The following is a 21,167-nucleotide window of genomic DNA, read 5'->3' on the forward strand; positions in this document are numbered from 1 at the left end:
CCAATAAGCATGACTTCAATCTTGTCAGTTTAGATTAAGAAAATTGAGTCATCCACTGATGTCAGAGAGGCAATTAGAGAGAACAGACAGCCACATCAGTGCCAGGTTTGGTATGGATGTAGATTTGAGTATCATCAGCTGAGAAATGACAGTTGAGGCTGTGCGATTTTAAAAGCTGACCAAGCTGAAACATGTCAAGCACTGAGGAACACCAGGAGTCCGATTGCAGACCTGAAACCACGAAGAGACAAAGTGACAGCAAACAGCAAGGTAAGACGAACTATTTGAGAGCAGTGTCAGGAACTTCAAGACGAGAAAGTAAGATATCATAACAGTGTCAAAAGCAGCACTGAACTCAAGAAGAATGAGGATAGAAAGAACCAGAATCGGAAGCAATTAGATCAGTAGGGACGTTGACCAGGGCGCTTTCTGTAATGTGAAGTTGTCAGACTGGAGGGGTTTGAAACAGTTATTTGCAGTGAAGTGGTTATTTAACTGAATTTCAACAGCAAGAAAGGGGAAGATGGAGATGGGGTGAAAATTGTTTAAATTGTCCAGAGCCATTTTTGAGGACCATTGGTACAACACCAGTGCTCAAGCACTCATTACACTGAGGAGACACTGGAGCAGAGAGAGGTGAAACAGGACTGGAATAAAGGGACAGGAGTGGGGTCTAATATACAGGTGGTAGATTTCAAATGTGAAAGCAGTTTACCGAGGGATGCAGTGTCAAGAAGAGAGAAGTTAGAAAGAAGGGAACCGGAAAGCAGGGAGGTGTGGAAGAGAGACATGCACTGTGGAGAGAACGTGATACCAGATGTTGTCAATCTCGGAACTGAAGAAATGTCACATGTCACAGAACCTCCCACAATTGTTTGCCCAGACCTACGCGCCGACTGAGTCCTTAAACGCTCAGAGCCGGCATTTCAAACTTTCAAGGTTCAGCAGGAGACCTGCTGAAATGATCGGCTGTTGTTCCATTCCCAGCAATTATCCATTCAATACCCGCATTGAGAGCGTCAAACTATAAAACCCTCTACGCCAGAGAACTGCATCTTTTGTGCTTCAGTATATAAGCAGATGCAAGACCAATTAAAAACACAGCTTTCAATGTCTCTCACAGCATCAATGCAGTCTCCCTGCAGAAGTCACGAATAACCCAGAGACATCTGTGTGTCCCTGAGGTCTGTACAACTTGCACAGGGGATGACAATTGTGCAAGAATGGTATGCAGCAGACAAAACTGGAGATGATCCCTTATTGATCTCCCATGTCTACAAAATGCACTAAAACCCCCTTTACCACTTCAAAGAGAATGCAATGTTGCAAAGATGCTTGGGCAGCTGCCCGTTAACTCGTTTCTAAGATGAACAATGGTCTGATCTTGACAGCAAAACGTGTATTTTACACCCTTGAAAACCAGGAAACGGGCAAGTTTTATTAAATCCTCATTTTATTTTAAAGCATTTTTTTTTCAATTAAAAACCCTCTTAACACACAAAGGCCACACACGCACACACAACTGTAACAGCCACTGACCGACTCAAAATAAAAGCCTAGGTATCGAGTGTCACGGGTCTACATTTTTACCTCCTGACCTGTGCTTTTATTTAAAAAAAAGGACAAATATCCCAAGTTTAAAAAAAAAAATACACAGGAGATACCCTGAAGAATTGGAACAGGTACTATATACACACAGCTCTTATGAACAAAGTTAACTCACCCAGACTAAAAATACAAAATTAAAACAAAAGCCATTTTTGCAATTTATGTCCACAGTTAAAGGTATCGAAAGGAGAAACAAAAGCTGGTACTTTCCTGTAGGACCGACAGTCAGTCCTTGCGATACAGTGACTTGTCTTCATACACCTGGTTCCCTAACTGAACCAACCCATTAGCAGATACCATTGACTGCAGGTCTCCTAGCTGCTCTAAGGATTTGACAATTCATCCTATACCTGCAGGACTGGGGCTTTGCAGAACAAGGTTTTGCCATAAATGACCTCTCTCAAAATCAAAAAGGGTTTCTCATGGGGACTCAACATGATCGCAGCCTCCCGACAAGTCCACAGATCACACGTGAGCGGAGGTATCGATTTCTACTGTACAGAGGAACCAAAAACACTGGGACGTGAGCACCTCCTGCTGGAGAGCGTGAAGATATCGAACGCCTGCAAAGTGCCTCTCCGAGCAGCTCGTTCAGCTGTTCTCCTGACACTCCTGTGTGATCTCCAATGGCTGCCACCTCCACGTAGGGCGCAGAAGACCGATCTGGGGAACCCACTGATACAGTGAGGGCAGGTCGGGACTCGGCAGAAAGCCCGTGTATCCTATGGGATTGCGGGGCCCGTCTTAAAATTCTTCGTTTAATTGCATGGAAGTGGAATTTCGACTCAAACAGGGCTCTTGAGAACAGAATCCTGCACAAAATAAAAGTCCAAATCAAGATCTTGATTGAACTGTATAAATTATTTGATCCAAAGCTTACACAGGTCGTCAACGGTCGATCAAGGGGGACCTGCCGGACTGCAGAACTCCTGGGACAAACGCGCCCCCCCCCCCCCCCCCCAAACTCAGACCAGCACCAGCACATGGGCGAGTACCAGCCTGCTGCCAACGTCAAGCAGGAGCCCCTGTTCCCAAACCCCCCCCCCCGAGCCAGCGCCCGGCAGACAGCTGTTCCGCTCCGTCCTTGGCCAGGCCCGAGCCACCGGTATCGAATCCAGGCCCGCAGCCGGCTCGACCTGACCCGTTTGTGGAGAGCACCGGTTCAGACGGGCCAATCTGACGGTTTCCCTCCCCCACCAGGCACCGCCTCACCCCCCCCCACCCAACCCTAACTGCCCCCGCCCCCCGTGAATAAAAAAAAACAAAGCAGGGGAAAAAAAAAACTTGGAATGATTACAAATGAGTTGTCATTAAAACCTTTCCTTTGTCTGTAATAGTATATATATATAAAAAAACACTTAGCTTCTACAGTGATATATCTATGGTATACAAAGAGGAAACAATCCGCAATATCACACTCTCTCGTTCGGTTGTTCTACAGCTTGGGTTATGGATCTCCGGGACGGACAGGGCTAGTCTTCATCTTCATCATCATCCCCCTCGTCCTCGGGGGCCCTCTTCCTCTTCTCCCCCCGGACTCCTTCCTCCTCTTCCTCGTCTGGAAAGAGACAGCAGCCGAGTGTGAAAACCCTCTAAAAAAAATCCTTGAACCGACGGCACCACCAGCAGAGATCTGCAGCTGAATGATGGGCTTTTATACGGTTTACATTCCACACGAATGCAGCAGAGCTCTCACCTCTCCAATACACCTGGCAAGCCAGCTCCTGAACCCTCGCATGTTACACAGCGCTCTGCTGAACGAGCGCCACCTCAGGCCTGATCCTGAGCCATGCCCCTAGCCTGCTATGACTGGCACCTCCCAGGCGGGGGCGCTGCAGTTTGTCAGGGGTTCTCCCAACCTGCCGTGTAACAGCAGCTCCTGTGGGCCCAGGCGGACAGCTTGCACATGGTGCCCATGAGAGATGTGGGTGCCACATGAACTACACCGACTGCTGCACATGGGGGTCCCCACTCGCCAACAGGAGCCGAGGAGATAATTTGGGGCTCCAATTTGCTGGAGATAAGATTTAAAATGTGGCACCAAACTGCCCATTAACAGAGAAATAAGGGGGGCCTTGTGTATCGATGTCCTCCCTTCATGACAGGGAAGCATTAATATACAAAACAAAGAGGCCACTTAACTGCAGAATTAGCATAAACCCTTTAGGCACCAATTATAATTATGATGTCAGGTTACTTCTTGCCAAAATGAGTTTTTGATTACCTACGATTAAAACGTCTACTTTCCTTTTTCTTACACTTATACAGCACTTTTATGGCACTCGACTCAAAGCGCTTTACAGGTAATGGGGATCCCCTCCACCACCACCTGGATGATGCGCCAGTCCGCTCCCCACACACCAGCTCTCAGTGGGGAGGAGAGCAGGGTGATGAAGCCAGTTCAGAGAGGGGGGTTATTAGGAGGCCATGACTGGTAAAGGCCAGGGGGGGGGAATGTGGCCAGGACACCAGAGTAAACATCTCTACACTTTGAGAAACTCCCTGGGATTTTTAAGGACCACAGAGAGTCAGGACTTCGGTTTTACTTCTCATCCAAAGGATGGTGCCTTTTTACAGTCTAGTGTTCCCATCACTATACTGGGGCATTAGGACCCACACAAACCGCAGGGTGAGCACCCCCTACTGATCCCACTAACACCTCTTCCAGTAGCAGCCTCAGCTTTCCCAGGAGTCTCCCATCCAGGTACTGGCCAGGCTCACACCTGCTGGGCTTCAGTGGGCTGCCAGCTGTGAGCAAGCAGTGAGGTCTATCACAGAAGGACCACAAGAGATTGTGCCATGAAGGTAAACCTGGTTTTGCATTGTGCAGTGAGCCCTTGCTAAGCATTCAGCCTAGAGATCAACAGATGTGACAACAGCCTGGTACATACCATCTTCTACCTCTTCCTCCTCCTCTTCTTCCACATAGTCATCATCATCTTCCTCATCCTAAACGAGGAAAAGGCTGTCAGACATGCACCTTACAGTCAACGAGCAGAAAAGGCTCCTGGACACCAGCATCAACACACATCTGGACATGCAGACATGAAGGACGTGCTTCATAGTATACAACAGCTGTGCCCCCACTAAGGATTCAAACCCGCTGCCCTCTGCACCACACTGACCCATATGCCTTACAGATATGAAAACCTACTGTACAGCTTACTGTTATTAAAGCGGTCTTCGTAAGAAGCAATTAATGTTAACTGAACAGACTGTTCATGTGGCCACTAACATCCTAACAAGACGTAGTTCTTTGCCATCAGTACAAACTGTATTAAAATGGGCTGGGTTAAGGTGTTCCACAAGTCTGCGATGTGCCAGGCGGCTCTGCACTGCTCCCTTGTGGGGGGGAAACCAAAGTTAAGGTGTTCGACGTGGTCAGTGTTGAGCTCTTAAGTGAATGAAGTAGGTGAACAGGGCAAGTGTACCTGGATCTCCTCTTTCATCAGGTAGGATAACCCCACCTCCTCTTCCCCGCCATCAGAGCCTTCCTCCTCGTCTTCCTCGTCCCCATACTCCCCTGGGGGGCCAGCTCCTTCCTCGTCATCATCCTCCCCCTCTGCACAGAAACACACAGGAGTCAGGAGAGGTGGCCCTGCTGGGATCTCACAGCAGCACCACCCTGCAGTGACCAGCTCCCTCATCCTGGAGAGGCCCGGGGTTTTGCTGAACCAGGAACAAACTCCTCACATCAAGCAAAAGCCACGAAACACTTTCTGAATGCCGAGACCAGTGTCAAGAGCGAAGCGGAGCGGAGTGGTGGCTCTGTGGCTCAGGATCTGCGCCTGTGGCTGGAAGGTTGCCAGTTCAAATCCCGAGGAGCAGAGGAATCCTACTCCGTCAGGCCCCTGAGCAAGACCCTTCACCCCAGCTGCTCCAGGGGCGCCGTACAATGGCAGACCCTGTGCTCTGACCCCAAGCTTCTCTCCCTGTCTGTGTGTCTCATGTAGAGCAAACTGGGTTATGCGAAAAGATAATTCATAATGCAAGATATTGTAAATGGTTAATAAAGTGATGTTTTTTTTATTATTATTATAAGAGGACCACGCCCCCCTCCCCCACTTACCCCCCACAATAGGCATCTGGGAAGTCTGACACTTCACAGCCAGTAAACTCAGATGAATGGAACTAAAGCTGACATTTGTGGGTTTGGTCCAAAGAGCCTCTGAATAACTTGTCTACCTGCCATCAAAACCACAGCACCTGTGCTTTGAGGATGCCTGAAAATATGCTTTCTGCAGAGCCAGTCCGATAAATGCAATTCGTGGTTAACACCGACAACAGAACACATAGTGCATGGGTCTTAAACGGAAGGGGTGCTAAAAAGTGGCTGTCTGCTGTCTGTTCCTGCAAAAAACCCATTTGTGATGAAGTGAAAATGCCAGTGGTGACCCTCGCAGACCCAACAGGTGAACAGGAAAAAGCAGCATCAGAGACGAGGGTAGAGTGTGATTTGCTTTGCAAGAACAGTCTGCAAACAGAACCAGCCAGCAAGCATTTCTGGGCTGAAGGTACAGTAATCCACTAGAGGGCACTATTAAATCCACTAGACGCCTCATTATCAAGACCAGCCAGGCTTGTGGTCCCCGATCATGATCTCCAGGTTCATAATATTTTGCACTTATGTCAGTTCTCTCCAGCTACGCTACCTGTGCTACTTATTAAAAAATAAGGTAAGGATTTAAAGGAAAGAGGGAGTTCTCTCATACTCCACCCAACACACAGGTACACCGCAAGAGGTCTCGGCACACGGCACAAGCCCTGCACGCGTGCGCCCCTGGAGGGGCGGCCAGCGCCCGAGCCGAGCCCCGCGGACAAGACTGCAGGCCACGCGTTTGAATTCCACACTCCGCTCCCTTTCGCCAAAGTCCTGACTACAAAGGACAAACTACAATCTTTACTCTGAGGGGCCCTAACAGAAGTAAAAGCTAAATTAAGAGTCCACAAACGAGGGGGAACAAATATCGTTTCAGCCTGAGTGACTGAAGCTGGCAGCTGGCTGACGTTTCTGAGGGTTAAAGGCAGGAACAGGCAGGGCTGCGGGGCCCTGGGGCTTGTCTGGCCCCGCTTAGTCAGAGCCAGGGAAAACCACCGTGGCGTGCCTGACCCGCCCTCCTCATTCAGAAAACCTCCGGTGACCCCCTCCCCCGCCTTCCTCACCGTCCTCCTCTTCCTCGGCCTCCGAGTCGGGGGCCTCGTTGTCCTCCTGGTCGAAGCCGTCCAGGTACGTGATCTGGGGCAGCAGCTCGAAGATGCTCTCCCGGTACTCCTCCAGGGAGGTGATCTCGCAGTTGAACAGGTCCAGGCTCTTCAGGTTCTTCAGGTTTTGCTGCAGAGGAAAAGGCCAGCTGGCATGAGCTCAGGGGCCCAAAGAGCTACCGCCCCCCCCCACCACCAGCCCTCAATGTCTGGCTCTTATGGATGCTATACGTTCAGTTATTCTACCAGTGGCATAGCCAGGACTTTATACCTAGGCCTGGGAGTGTCTACTCCCCCCCAATATTTGCCTTTTAAAATAGGCTGTACTACTATTCTTCTCTGCACCAGTTACATCTATGAATTGGCTTTATTACTCTGCTCTGCTCCCCACTGATAGCTGATGTGTGGTGAGCGTGCTGGAGCACTATGGCTGCCGTCGCATCATCCAGGTGGGGCTGCACATTGGTGGTGGTGGAGGGGATCCCCATGACCTGTAAAGCGCTTTGAGTGGAGTGTCCAGAAAAGCGCTATATAAGTGTAAGCAATTATTATTATTATTACTACATTAGTCATTACAGTGACTAGTGAGCAGGAAGGGCGGCTTCACACTGAAATTCGTGAGAACTTGCATGCAAGTTTGCGACATGGTAACATGAATTTATTTTGTTACCAACATTTAATAACCGGTCTGAGAAACTGGAGACAGATGCCACTTGGAGACTTATGAAATATGAAGAATGAGCAGATGATATCAGGAAAATTACATTTTCAATGGGACTCTACAATTCGGCTTCTGCTCCTTTTCAACAGCGTGTTTGTTGGCTTGCAACAGGTCACTGAAGGCAAACTGTGAAACGAGGTATTGAAATGTACTTTGCATTCCCATACAGCCCGAAGGAGTAACGGTTACTGCCCGCCTGCACAAGGGCCTAATGGCGGCAGCGACCCCAGAGAGCAGGAAACCCCCCCCTCACACAAAGGGGAGACCCCACCAGCGGTCGGGTGAGCACTCCATCGGCAGTCCTTACCAGCGCCTCCACGGTGCCCAGGTCTTTGATCTTGTTCCCACTCAGGTTCAGGTAGGTCAAGCTGGGACATTTTTCTGACAGGGTCTCCAGGCCTCCGGAGATGTTGTTGTCGCTGAGCTCCAGCTGCCAGAGATGGAGAAACATCGCAAAGCCTGTAAGCCCAGGGCAGTAATCCTCACACCCAGGATAACCACGGGGTCTAAGCACTGGTTTGAATGAGACCAAGACTGGAACACAGCTATCACAACCGGATCTTCATCACAACCCACATACTGGATCTTAACCACAGCCAAGTCTCCAGGCACTGAGGGAGTCAAAGTTGCACCAGCAAGACTGAGGAGTGCTGGGTGGAAGCAATAAGCTAGGATAATTCATTAAACCCTTAACGGCAGTAATCTGTCCGTTATTACATGAAGAGCTCTAATCAGATCCAAAATCTTCCAAGCAATATTATCAACAGCTTACAACCTTTAAAACAGGTTATTTCTAATCCAAAACTCAGTTCCTGGCAGGACAGTCCCAGAGCAAGATTGTCAGATTCTCATGCCATTCAATTAAGAGACATCACCATCATGCCTTGAGCTTTTAAATAAACTCTGACTGAAAAGGATTAAGATAGCAGAAACCAATACTTTCCCCTTTATATGAATAAATACCGAATAAATGAATGACCATACCGATTAAGTGTTTTTCCCAAAGCCGTTTAAGAATGGCAAGCTCTACAGTAAGCCAACTAATAGCTTTAATAGCCAACTGTAAATCATTTTCACCACATGCTGCCAGCAGGTAGATAACCCTGCAGATCACAGCTTCAGTGCGCTGCCAGTTAAGCAGGTGGGAGCCTGGCCAGTACCTGGATGGGAGACTCCTGGTAAAGCTGAGGCTGCTGCTGGAAGAGGTGTTAGTGGGGCCCTGTAGGGGGCGCTCACCCTGCAGTCTATGTGTGTCCTGATGCCCCAGTATAGCGACAAGGACACAATACTGTACAAAAGGTGCCATCCTTCCGATACGAGACAAAACTGAGGTCCTGACCCTCTGTGGTCATTAAAAATCCCAGGGCATTCCTCGAAAAAAGTAGGGGTGTTACCACTGGGTCCTGGACAAATTTCCTCCTGTCCTTTACCAATCATGGCCTCCTAATCATCCCCATTTAAGAACTGACCATCACTCTGCTCTCCTCCCCACTGAGAGCTGGTGTGTGGGGAGTGGACTGGCGCATCATCCAGGTGGGGCTGCACACTGGTGGTGCTGGAGGGGATCCCCATGACCTGTAAAGCGCTTGGAGTGGAGTGTCCAGAAAAGCGCTATGTAAGTGTAAGGAACTGTGTTGCATCTACTGGGATAACTAATGCAGTACAGTCCACATCCTGCAAGTGGCAGTGTAGAGCACCCATGGCCCCACTCACCTTGCGTAGCTTGGGGAGTGAGGGCAGTTTGGCCAAGGAGGTCAGGCCCACGTTGACCATGCTGAGGAACTCCAGCTCCTTGAAGTCATCGGTGAGACCTTCCACCTCGCCGTCACCGGAGCGGCAGTTATCCACCACCAGCTCAGCCACCTGGAGAGGGAGACGGGAGAGGAGACGACATTCAGCCCCTCAGTTCAAGCCTCACTGCCAGTGAGAAGCCAAGCATTCAACGACTGGTCAGTCTCGGACACCAGGATAAAAACGAGGCTCGGGCCTCCGATGGAAGGGTTGGGTTCAGGAAAAGAGGTGGTCTTCGGATCCATCTTCATGAGTTTTGTAGGCATTTGCGAGAATTCGAGACGAACCGGCCCCCTGCTCTTCAAAGAAAAGCCTCAACCGATCACGGCTCCGATTAGCACCTGGCAAACCCACTCGAACTCCGAGCGCCTCGGCCCTGGAAGACAGCAGTGCTGAAGTGACCGAGCTAAGCCCTACTGCTCAACACTAGGAATGGGTCAGGTTGTGATGGATGAACTGGGATGATCAACCTTACAACTACAAAACCCCCCGCTCGGAAATGTGCTCAAACCTGCATCTGGTACTCTTGCGATATCACGCAGCATAATCAGCCAAATGACAAAAACACCTAAGAGACCGTGCTATGCCACAGATTTAACAGTTAATCCCACTGCTCGCCTGGGAACATGCTCTTTGTACCCTAAGACCAAGCAAGGGGGGGGGGGGTGAAAGCAATTTTCTAATTAAAGAAAAAAACGATAAACATTTCCGAGAGCTCACAAGAAAATTCTCTGGGCAGACCAGTTAAATAATGAAAGGCCGGGCTCCATCTGTAGCGACAGCCAGGGATCTGTTAAGTCCAGAGATATCAGATTTTCCAGGGGCTTTGGGGGGGGGGGTTGGGGGAGTGGATTCAGAGGCAGCGAGATGCTCGAGGAAGCAGAAACATCACGTCCAAATCTTCTCTGCCATCTCGGCAACAGCTGTCACTCCTGCCTTAAGCTCAAGGTGAGCTGAGCAGTTTCAGCTAATGCACTTATCAGGACCACCGGTGCTTCTCTCCAACATTTGGTTGCAACAAGAACAAACCACAGATTAGCCCCCCCTCTGGATCGTTTTCACAGCACTGAGTGAAACACGAGGTGCAGAGCTGCTTAAATTCAGCCCGGTTTGGTTTCGCCAGGGGCAGGTTCAGACGGGAAAAGCAGCATTATCTGCTTTGTGACCCCCCCCCCCTTCGGCAGACCTGCTGTCGCCAGGAATGCTGGGATCTGTAGTTCCAATGCATCTGAGCAGAGCAGACATGGCAGCCAGCTCCCATTCAAGCACAGCTGTGCGAAACAAGACAATGAGAAGGCTTTGGAGGGCAGCCGTCTGCTAATTTGCAAAACAGATTTGAGTGGAAGATCAACCGCCAGAACTGTTTTTTTTAAGAGTGCGTTTTTGGTGTAAATGGACACCCAGGAGGTTTCAAAACAGCCTTGTAGCAGTTAGAACATGCAAGCTTTGTATATCTCACCAGCTTTAAAGTTGCTTGGAAGAAAAGCAAGTTAAAACAGAGCTCGCGCTAAGGTGAGTCTCGAACTGTACTCACACAGAGCCCCAGTCCAAGCAGCACAGGAAGCTATCAAACCTGAATGGAACAATGACTAAAACTTCATGTCCTTGAAATCACAACGTGTGAATCCACAGGTTCCTCAATTGTATAGTTTTCTCACCAGCTGGTATTTTTATCACTCTGAGAACTCTTAGGTGACCCCCATGTGCATGAACTGATCCTGGGTTTGTGCTCTGAGGTAGTGCTGACTCCTTCAGTGCCCCAAGATTGACGGCTCTGTGGGTGTCCTACCACTAACTCGAGAACTGCGCCCTGAAAGCAAAAAAGAAAAAAATCGGTACAGGTAGGGGGTGGTCTGGTGGCTCTGTGGCTCAGGATCTGCGCCTGGGGCTGGGAGGTTGCCGGCTCAGATCCCGAGGCCAGCAGAGGAATCCTACTCCGTTGGGCCCCTGAGCAAGGCCCTGAACCCCAACTGCTCCAGGGGCGCCGTATAAATGGCTGACCCTGCGCTCTGACCCCCAGCTTCTCTCCCTGTCTGTGTGCCTCATGGGGGAAAAAGACAAATTCCTAATACAAGAAACTGAATATGGCCACTACAGTGATCTGATCTTAAATGAAGGGAAGCTCTCGCCTGGCGATCACTGAGGTCTGTAGAGGACCAAACCCTAAAGCCCACTTGTGGGGTTAAAATAAACTCAAGGTTGTTTCCAACCTGGGTTAAAAAAAAAAAAACAACAGAAAACCGATCGGACGCCAGATCTCGCCAGTCTCTGCTCTTTTCCGGATCGCGGAACATCACCATCACCCACCACACCACCACCAACAGTGAACAGCGGATTTCCCCGGCTATCTGGTGAATTAAACGGTAACGGTCAAACGGGACATAGCTCAGAAAGAGTCTGGGCTAAGTCGTGGGTGAGGTTTCGCTGTTCGCTGCATTTAAGAGTGCTCTCGACTCAAGAGGTACCCCCGATAGTGCTGGAAAGGTGTGTGACGTCCCGTCTTCACCATAAAAAAACGAGCCCTTAATTAAGACCGAACTTAAATTCTCTCCCTATGACTGAGAGACCCATGACCCGTGTCCCTCCGTCACTTCGATACCCAGGTGCAGCTGCTCTCACAAAAACAACCGGGTCGAAGCCGAGTTTTCATTACATACGAGACATAAACAAAAAATAATTCCGCTGCAGATTTTGCCTCAACTACTTCGGGAAACGGGCGCTTAATCTACTTCTACGGTACTGAGCTGGGGGCGGGGGGGTTAAACCTCGCCATCTGCTGCAGTCCTTCAAATTCAGCTCCGCGGCCACCGCGTCCGACGACAGCGACGCTCGGCAAAGCACCACGGCCGGGCCTGCGGGGCTCCGAGCTGCGCCAACGCCACAGGGATGAGAGGCGAGTCTCACTGACGGGGTTTTTCCTCTCCACACACGCACACAAGCCGTGGCGTGGGCTATAGGACACGCCGAAAAAAGAGAAAGGCATTTCTCTCCGCCGTCGTGAGGCGGCAGCGACTTCACTCCCCCCCCTCCCTCCCCGTCACGACAGCGCCGGGATGCGGCCGCCGCCAGCAACACCGGCGCAGCCGCCTCCTCCCCCCCGGTGTCGCCGAGAGATAAAGCCGCGAGTCCACAAGGACACCCCCCCGCCCTCACCGCCGCGGCCCCCCGAAACCGAAACCCAGCGCCGGCCCGACGTCTACGGCCCGGGGGCGGACTACTCAGCCACAGCGCTGGGACAGTCACAGGTCAACGCGCCGCCCGTTCAGGAGCGGCGCCAAAAAACTTCGGGGTACCCCCACCCCCTCTTTTTAACGGGGTGGGAGGGGGTTCTCCCTTTTTTTAGGAGACCCCCCCCCCCTGCGATCGCAAAACAACAAAAACAAGTCTTTCTCCATGTGAAACGTACTTCGGCAGTGTCTCGGTTTGTAAACAGCGACCCATGAAGGATGTGGGGGGGGGGGGGGTGATTTTGGTTGTGAAAGCTGAAGAATAACCGCCCGCACCCCCCAACACACACACGCACCCCCACACTTTCAGGTGTGCGAGGCGGAACCGGGGCTCATCTGGTCCGGGTCGGCTCAGTCACACAGGAGCCGACACCCCCCCCCCTACACACACACACAACAACACCCGTCACCACTCACAGACCTCCCGCCGGGGACCCCCTCTTTGAAACACCGGCCCCGAAACGGGGACTGAGGGAGGCAGAGGGGTCACAAAACAGAGCCGAGCCCACCCACCCCTCTCCTCCGCCCCGCACCCCAGAAACAGGGGTTTAACCCTCCACCTTGAACGCGTGTTTCCTGCTGCTGCTGCTGCTGCTGCTGCTCGACCCGAACCGATTCAATAATCTGGGTGCAAAACAAAACGCAAACACCCCCAAACTTCCCCGGGCAGCGCCGCGACGGGAGTCCCGCAGCCCGACACCCTGCCCCTCGCCGCTCGCCCGACCCGCCCGGTCCCGGTCCCGCTCAGCTGCCGCGGGGACAGCCGCCACCAGGCAGGATCGGAGCCCGGCCGCAACATCTCGGATCGCAGCTACATCTGTAAAGACCCGACATCGCCATTACTGGGAGCTGTTAAAATATTAAACCGGAGGGAGGGGGGAGAGAGCGGTCTGTTATCCAGGAGGGCGGCTTTCCCCGACAGCACGAAACTTTCCCCAAGTTCAATTGCCGACGCGTCTCCGCGCTGGTGCCCATGTGGTCGGGCGAGCTGATGCCTAATTCCACATTCGCTACCATCACACCCGCCGAGCTGCCTCGGCGGTTCTTTAAAGAAATAAATAAATAAAAGGCAAGCTCCTACCTCGTCCGGAGTCCTGTTCCTCAGTTCCAAACTGATCCTCTTCTTCATGTCCATTTTTTTTTTTGTCTGGAAAAAATAAATAGTAAAATAAAAAAAAAGTTGCAAACGAAAGGGGGGAAAGAAAACTAAATTGGGGAAAAAAAACTGCAGAAACTCCAGAGCTCTGCCCCCGCGTCTCGGCTTTCTTCAATGGCTGCTGCTCGCTAACTGAGCCTCCATGATACCTCGCACCCAGCCCCCTCCGTTAAGCCCCGCCTCCCTCGCCCTGCGATTGGCGCCCGGCCGCTTCGCGCCTCGCTATTGGACGGGCGGGCTGGCGCTCAACGAGATCGACCCCGATTAACATAATCGGGGCCGACGGGGGCGACGATTGGCTAGAATTACGCGCGCAGTACATTGCGATTGGCCAGGGCGGCTGTCGGTCTCCTGGTTTTTAAACCCGAGGGCCGCCCTTTCTTTGTGTTCATTGGCGCCTTTAGTTAAGAACCTGCAGATGAGGTCAGCCCCCCCTCTATTATTTTTCATTATACTAGCAGGGCCAAGGGGGGGTTAAGGTCAAGAAATGAGCGGGGGTAAACAATTATGCTTTCAGAAAAAGAAATTAGGTTACATTGTTCCATAACCTATACTGCAACAGTGCTCTTCCCGTATGCCCGTCCTCTCTTTTAATAATTAATGCATTGCTAGCTGTTGTACACAAGCGCTTGCCCCACCGTTTGAACACAAAACAGCGCTTCTCCCTCGCTGAACCGTGACAAAATGGCTGATCGGGGAAGGACCATGAACTCGTGTTTCCAGCGCGGTGAGACCACGCTCGGGCCATCTGGTCCTGAAATCTGTCGCCGCGGCGCTTTCAGATGACGCACGGGTCCAACTCCGCGCTTGGCTCCCAACAGACGGCAACAAGCAAACCCAACAGAAATAAAACCCCACACCCTGGGTGTTTTTGTATGGGTCGGGTCCTTAAACGATCAAGAAATCTTCCAAATCTCCCTGAAAAAAAAAAGAAGTGCTTTTTCCTTAGAGCTAAAATTGTGTGCCAGACAGTTGAGGGTCTGATCAATGGTGTACACAATATTAGAAGGTTAAAGATTCCAGCTTTTAAAAGGCCAGGTTTTGTTTACACACAGTTTTGAATAGAAGTCAGGGGTGAACACGGTCTCATTGCTGGTGGAGAAACAAGACTGACGGGTCACAGTTTAGAGTGGTTAGTTTAATTAATGAATTGCTTACACTTATATAGCGCTTTTCTGGACACTCCACTCAAAGCGCTTTGCAGGTCATGGGGATCCCCTCCAGCACCAGCAGTGTGCAGCCCCACCTGGATGATGCGACAGCAGCCAAAGTGCACAAGTGTACTCACCACACATCACAGACGGGGATTATTAGGAGGCCATGATTGGTACAATCAAGGACACTGGAGTAGCACTACACTATTCTTTTTGAGAAACACCCTGGGATTTTTAATGACCTTGGTTTTACGTCTAATGCAAAGGTTTTACGCCTTTTTGCAGTATAGTGTCCCCATCGCTATACTGGGGCATTAGGACCCACACAGACCACAGGGTCAGCGCCCCCTACTGGTCCCACTAACACCTCTTCCAGCAGCAACCTCAGCTTTCCCAGGAGTCTCCCATTCAGGTACTGGCCAGGCTCACAGCTGCTGAGCTCCAGTGGGGCTGCCAGTGGTGAGTTTCTGTAGTCTCATGTGTCTTTTAGCTAAGACCAAGCGTAATATAGCGTCCCCATCACCGTACAGAATGACCCTTTCCCCTAAACCTCTGCTCTTTTAAGCCTCCTCAGGGTTTCCCCTCTTGGGACAGCACATTGAGTGGAATTTGATGTGAATGAAAACAAAAACATGAACAATACGGCCATTTAAAAATATTGCAGTGCTATAGATGCAATTCAAACCCCGCATTAACAACACGTTCTGTTAAACTAGATGACTCGATCAGGGGTGACCAGGCACAATGCAGAAAGCTTTACACGGCCCCAGTGTCCCATGTCTTTGCAAGAGATTATGTCAGGGTGATCAGCGGGACCGACTGGATCTGTGGTTCTGCAGAACCGAGCTTCGCTACCACAGGCGTTACTCCCCTCAGAACGCAGATACAGACTTTCCCATTTCAAAACAAACTCCTTCACGTTCTCATATGTACCCACGGCTACAACCTTGCTTAACAAATTATTTTTCTGTATATGTGCGTGTGTACTGTTTCTGTGTGTGACTTTCTTTATATTGTCTGTTGCCGGCGAAAACTAATCGCCCCTTGGGGATCATAAATAAAAAAATAAATAAAAATACCTCCCTTCTGGACTTAGAAATGCTGCACGGAATTACGGAGAGTTTGTGTAAAACATCAGTGTAGCCGCCAGAAGGAATTGGTGCGCCATTTAACAAAGACATGCGTTATAATCTCCATATACAACGTATAAATCATTTACGCTGCAGGCCTGCCAAGGCGAAATGACTGAATTTGAAAGGATTAGTTTCCAGCTATTCCTTGTTTGAGAGCAGAAGCGCATTTTCCTGGATTTGTGTGAAACTCACCGGCAGTTCTGCATCACCGCCGTAGCTTGTGGAGTCAAGACGTCCTACTTTCTGTCCACTAGGGGGCAGCCAAGCACGAGGTGACGGACGACCTGTGACTGGATTCCTGCGGTTCCAGAACCCAGCAGAAAGTGAGATGCCGGGACCACGGCGCGACCTGCCGCTAGAGTGAGCTCCACTCCAAGTCATTTCACAGTTAACTAAAGCTAAATAGATGTATTGGCTTAGTAACCAATTCGAGCTTCATCCACTTATTCTGCTTGCACTGCTGCTTTAAAGAGAACTGGAAGACCTGTGTGCACAAACCTGTTCTCCAGGACCATGACAGAATCACTCTGGGCTACAGAGCAATTAAACCCTCAAGCTCTTCCGAGAGAGGAAAGAGCCCACAGCCACCTTCTCCGGATTAAAATTCCACATCTTCCAGCCTGAGGTAGTAGTGAGGCAGAGCAGTCACGAACAGGCCCCTTTTTATCTGAAAGAGGGGACAGAACCACACTGATGCGGCTTCACAAATCTCCGCTGGGGAAGTTCGGGAGGCTCATGACATTGTAAAACACGCGTGACCAGCCCTGTGCATTTTCCTTGTTTTTGTTTCTGGCTGAGAACATACAGAAGAGCAAGCCGTTCCTCCCATCATGCATTGCGGCGACCGAGTAGCAGAGCAGGTCCGGTTGAGCCATTTTCTGAAGGAACACATTACTGACACAGCCCCTGGTATAAGAGAGGGCCTGCTGTTTTCTTTCCTAAATTACTTCTTCGATCCTCAACTGCCAAGGATGGGCACCATTTATGACCATCAGAAATGTGGCAATTGGGATCAAATCTTCTCTCAATCCCTTTCGTCATTGACTAAAGAGATCTAGTTCCCACTGAAAAGAGAAGGAAAGAAACACGACGGTTCAGCTGCGGAGCCCTTTTCGGGTGTGCCACCCACTTCTTCCGTTGACACCCCAAGAAACCTCCTCAGCCGAAACGTTGTGTCTCTTTTCTTCCCTTTTCAGCGGGGAATAAACCTTTATTTGTTCCTTGGCAGCCTATGCACACTGAGGTAGTCCCCCACTTGAACTACGAGAGAGCTTTTTCTTGTGTATGACAATCCTAGACGACTAAGTATCGTTCGTGTTACTCTTTCTAATGGTGACCAGAAGGGATTACTGTTTTCTCAATGAGCCCACCAGTGTGCAGCCCCACCTGGATGATACAACAGCAGCCATACTGCGCCAGAACGCTCCCCACACAGCAGCTCTCAGTGGGGAGGAGAGCAGAGTAATGAAGCCAGTTCATAGAGGCCATGATCGGTAAGGGCCAATTGATTTGCTATAGAGACCCAGTTAAATATTGGACACCTCATTAAAGGACCCAACCGTGGAAGCTTAATTAAAGAGGTTACATCATTTTTTTTTAAATAGCACATTAGCTCCATGTCTTTACATGAGATTATAATTGGGGCATGACTTCTAAATTCCTCTGGACTGTCATTCTACTGTTCCAGGCTCTGCCAGTCTTTAGGGATCTTGCTATTTTAGGGATCAGGAATTGAGGTTCTGAGCACTTCATTGCACTTGGCATGCAAAATAAACCGAACTGGTCTCAATGCATCATATTCTGGTTAATGAAAGAATTCACCAAGATAATGACGACACACTCAATGCAAAAGGTAGTTACATGGTGACTTTCTAATGGTGACCAGAAGGGATTACTGTTTTCTCAATGGGCCCTTGCTCATCTGTTGCAAAGCTTGAGCACGACTCTGCTGGATTTAAATTCCTCACCGAGCCTGAGCCCCTGAGGCCGCCAGCGGTGCTCGTCTGTTATTCACGGCCTTGTCGTCAGGCGAGCGCCCTGTCCCGGGCTCAGACAATAGGCAGCTGGCTGGCCCGTTAGAGCCATTCGCACTGTGGATGGAAGACAGGGGAGACAGATGTATTCACAGGCCACGCATCTGAATGCCAGCACAGAGGAACGGTTGCAAAAAGCCGTGGAGGAAAAAAACAAAACCTCTGAATAATAATGGTAAAGAGGTGGCAGGGTGGCATCGCTGCTGTACAGCGCTGGGTCTCTGGATTCCTTTCCTGGGGCGCTTATGTCCCCACTACCAGGGCTGGATTCTGGGGTTCGTAGGCCCTGGGCACTTTCACGCCGAAACGTGCAGAAAGAGGGGTGAACGCCGACTGATGGTGTTGACTGACATGATGCCCTGTAAACTATTCCAGTGCTAAACCCCCTGACCGATGGAGTGAGTCGAGCCACCATCACTTCCATACTGCCAGTGTCTAGAGCAGCCGCTCGATAGCGTCTGATTATTGATCTGGAGCACCTAGAGCCGATCGCCAGTGTGCTGTTTCAGTCACTAGTGTTTCCCTCCTTCGCAGGCCCTAGGCGCTGTGCCTACGGTGCCTCATGGGAAATCCGGCACTGCCCACTACTGGTGGTTTGCATGGGGTTTCATCCGGGTGCTCTGGTCTCCTCCAACGCTACAAACGCATACTGGCAGCTTAATGGTCTCAAACTGGCTCTGCTGTGAGTGTGTGTGGGTGTGCCGTGCGATGGACTGGCGTCTCGTCCAGCACGGATTAATTAATAATAATAATTGCTTACACTTATATAGCGCTTTTCTGGACACTCCACTCAAAGCACTTTACAGGTAATGGGGACTCCCCTCTACACCACCAATGTGCAGCCCCACCATAGTGCGCCACACACTATGATAAATCACACACACCAGCTCTCAGTGGGGAGGAGAGCATAGTGATGAAGCCAGTTCAGAGATGGGGATTATTAGGAGGCCATGATTGGTCAGGGCCAATGGGAAATTTGGCCAGGTCGCCAGGGTTACACCCCTACTCTTTTCGAGAAACGCCCTGGGATTTTCAATGACCACAGAGAGTTAGAACCTCTGTTTTATGTCTCATCCGAAGGACAGCACCTTTTTTTTTTTACAGTATAGTGTCCCCATCACTATACTGGGGCATTAGCACCCACATGGACTGCAGGGTGAGCACCCCCTGCTGGCCCCACTAACACCTCTTCCAGCAGCAACCTTAGTTTTTCCCCAGGAGGTCTCCCATCCAGGTACTGACCAGGCTCACAGCTGCTGAACTCCAGTGGGGCTGCCAGTTGTGAGTTGCAGAGTGATATGGCTGCTGGCAATATACATATATGGCTGGATTCTGCTTTGCGCCTGCTGCTTGCCAGGATAGGCTCCGGCTCCCCCCCACAGTGGTTAGAAAACGGATGATTCCCAAAGATGTAGCAATTTTAGGTCTATAATTTAAACATCTCCTTACAGAAGCCTGAGACATGGGCACACCAACCCAGTCTGTTAAGCTTAGCTGTGCTTACCAACTGCTTGCACCACTGCAAATACGACAGCAATTTTAACTAACACATGACACAGGGCTTTACAACTCTAAATCGCTTAACAGAGGCTAGTAAGTCCTTTCAATATTTGTTTAACTGTGAGAGGAATTGGTGTAAAGGTTCATTAGAAACGTATCAGAATACAGACCTTGTCTCTGTACGGTGTGTAATTTATTTTTTTTCTTCATTTGAATGAATCTGGGAGTTGTCGGGCTTTGCATCCAGGTAATAGAAACAAACTACAAGTGCTCCTCAGTAAAAGAGACTTGGGTGTTTATGTCGACACAATGTTTACATCTCCTAGACAATGTAGGGAAGCAATAAAAATGACAAAACAAAATGTTAGGAGATGAAGTCAAAAGTGCACAATTCAAATCAAGAGATCCTTAACTCGATTAATACTACTAATAATTTATTATTAATATTTTTATTATCATATATAATAATGATAAATACTATATGAAAAATCATTAATTATTAACTACCAAAAGGCCAAGATGGGCCCACTGGCCTCTTCTCCTGACTTTTCTTATGTTCTAGTGTGTTCGATGGAGGGCTGGCGCTCAAAATCACAACTATTTTGTGGCTAACAATATATCATTTTTGTCTTATGCTGTAGCGTTCTTCCACACCGTGCCAAAGTCATAACTGGAAATCTCTTCGTTACATGAGCGCAAGAGAAAGAAAAAAAAAACACGGAAACAGCGAGCATGAATCATGATTATTTTATTTGTCTGGAGGCCAAGTATCGCGTCCTGAAACGCGCAACTTAACACGGGCGCTCGGGCAGGCTGACCGAGGCGTTACAGGAACCTGGAGATTTTGTTTTAAAAAGGCTGATTTAAAAAAAAACTGTGTAATAAAAAAACCCCGAGAACGATCAAATTAATCTCTGCGCACCCAGCTGCGCTCAGGAGTGGATGAAGGTGTTCAGGCGGCTCGTCGATCTGGGAAGCAGTTGGGGGGCAATTAGCAGCAGAACCCCCTCCCCTCTCTGGGGGAGCACTGGGGGATGCTGGTGAGGAGAGTGGACTTCCTCCTGCGCTCGTCGCTCGTCCCGTCCTGCGCCCAACCCTGTGTCTTTCTGCGGAGGAGCCGCCGCTCTGTCACGTGTTTCCTGCCCCCCCCTCCTCGTTTAACCCCCCGGGCCCCCTTCCCCGGGAGAGGCTCCCTCGCACGCAATGCGGGCCGTCCTCGTCGGAGTGGGAGTGGGGCCGAAGCACGAGTCCGGGCGAGAGCAACAAACACCCCCCCCACACACACACACACACCCTCGCAACCCACGGGACAGACAGCCCCCTGCCCACCGCTCCAGCTACCCTGGGTACGAGGCGCGAGTATGGAACTACCCTCGACGCGGCTCCAACAGACCGTCCGCTCACATCCTGTTGCCGCTCGCCTGATCGCGAATCCAGGTGTTGTCCGCGCTGCGCGCCCCTGAGCCGACCCCGCGCTGAGCTGCGCGGACCTGCCCCCACCGCAGTCTAATAAAGTCACGGGGGCGTCTCTTTGCTGTTCCTCGTTCGTCTTCCCGCACTCAGACCTCAGCACCTCCAGTGGGTGGCCCGTGACCCACGCCGGGCTCTCTGCCCATCGTATCCTGGAGCTGTGGAGCGGGCG

The 21,167-nt window shown here is 50.4% G+C and overlaps 1 protein-coding gene across 1 annotated transcript; it reads right to left on the reverse strand.

The window, feature by feature from the left end:
* Nucleotides 1-1,435: 1,435 nt before the first annotated feature.
* anp32e (acidic nuclear phosphoprotein 32 family member E) lies at nt 1,436-13,857 on the reverse strand. Its single transcript, XM_088905159.1, has 7 exons — nt 13,631-13,857; nt 9,245-9,394; nt 7,839-7,961; nt 6,772-6,940; nt 5,040-5,170; nt 4,500-4,557; nt 1,436-3,166 (listed from the first exon to the last, which is right to left on the reverse strand). The coding sequence occupies exons 1-7, from the start codon at nt 13,682-13,684 to the stop codon at nt 3,081-3,083; spliced, it is 771 nt and encodes a 256-aa protein (XP_088761285.1). The 5' UTR covers nt 13,685-13,857; the 3' UTR covers nt 1,436-3,080.
* Between the last annotated feature and the right edge of the window lie 7,310 nt (nt 13,858-21,167).

The sequence above is a fragment of the Atractosteus spatula genome, chromosome 25 (genome assembly GCF_055471065.1).
Source record: "Atractosteus spatula isolate fAtrSpa1 chromosome 25, fAtrSpa1.hap1, whole genome shotgun sequence".
NCBI lineage: Eukaryota > Metazoa > Chordata > Actinopteri > Semionotiformes > Lepisosteidae > Atractosteus > Atractosteus spatula.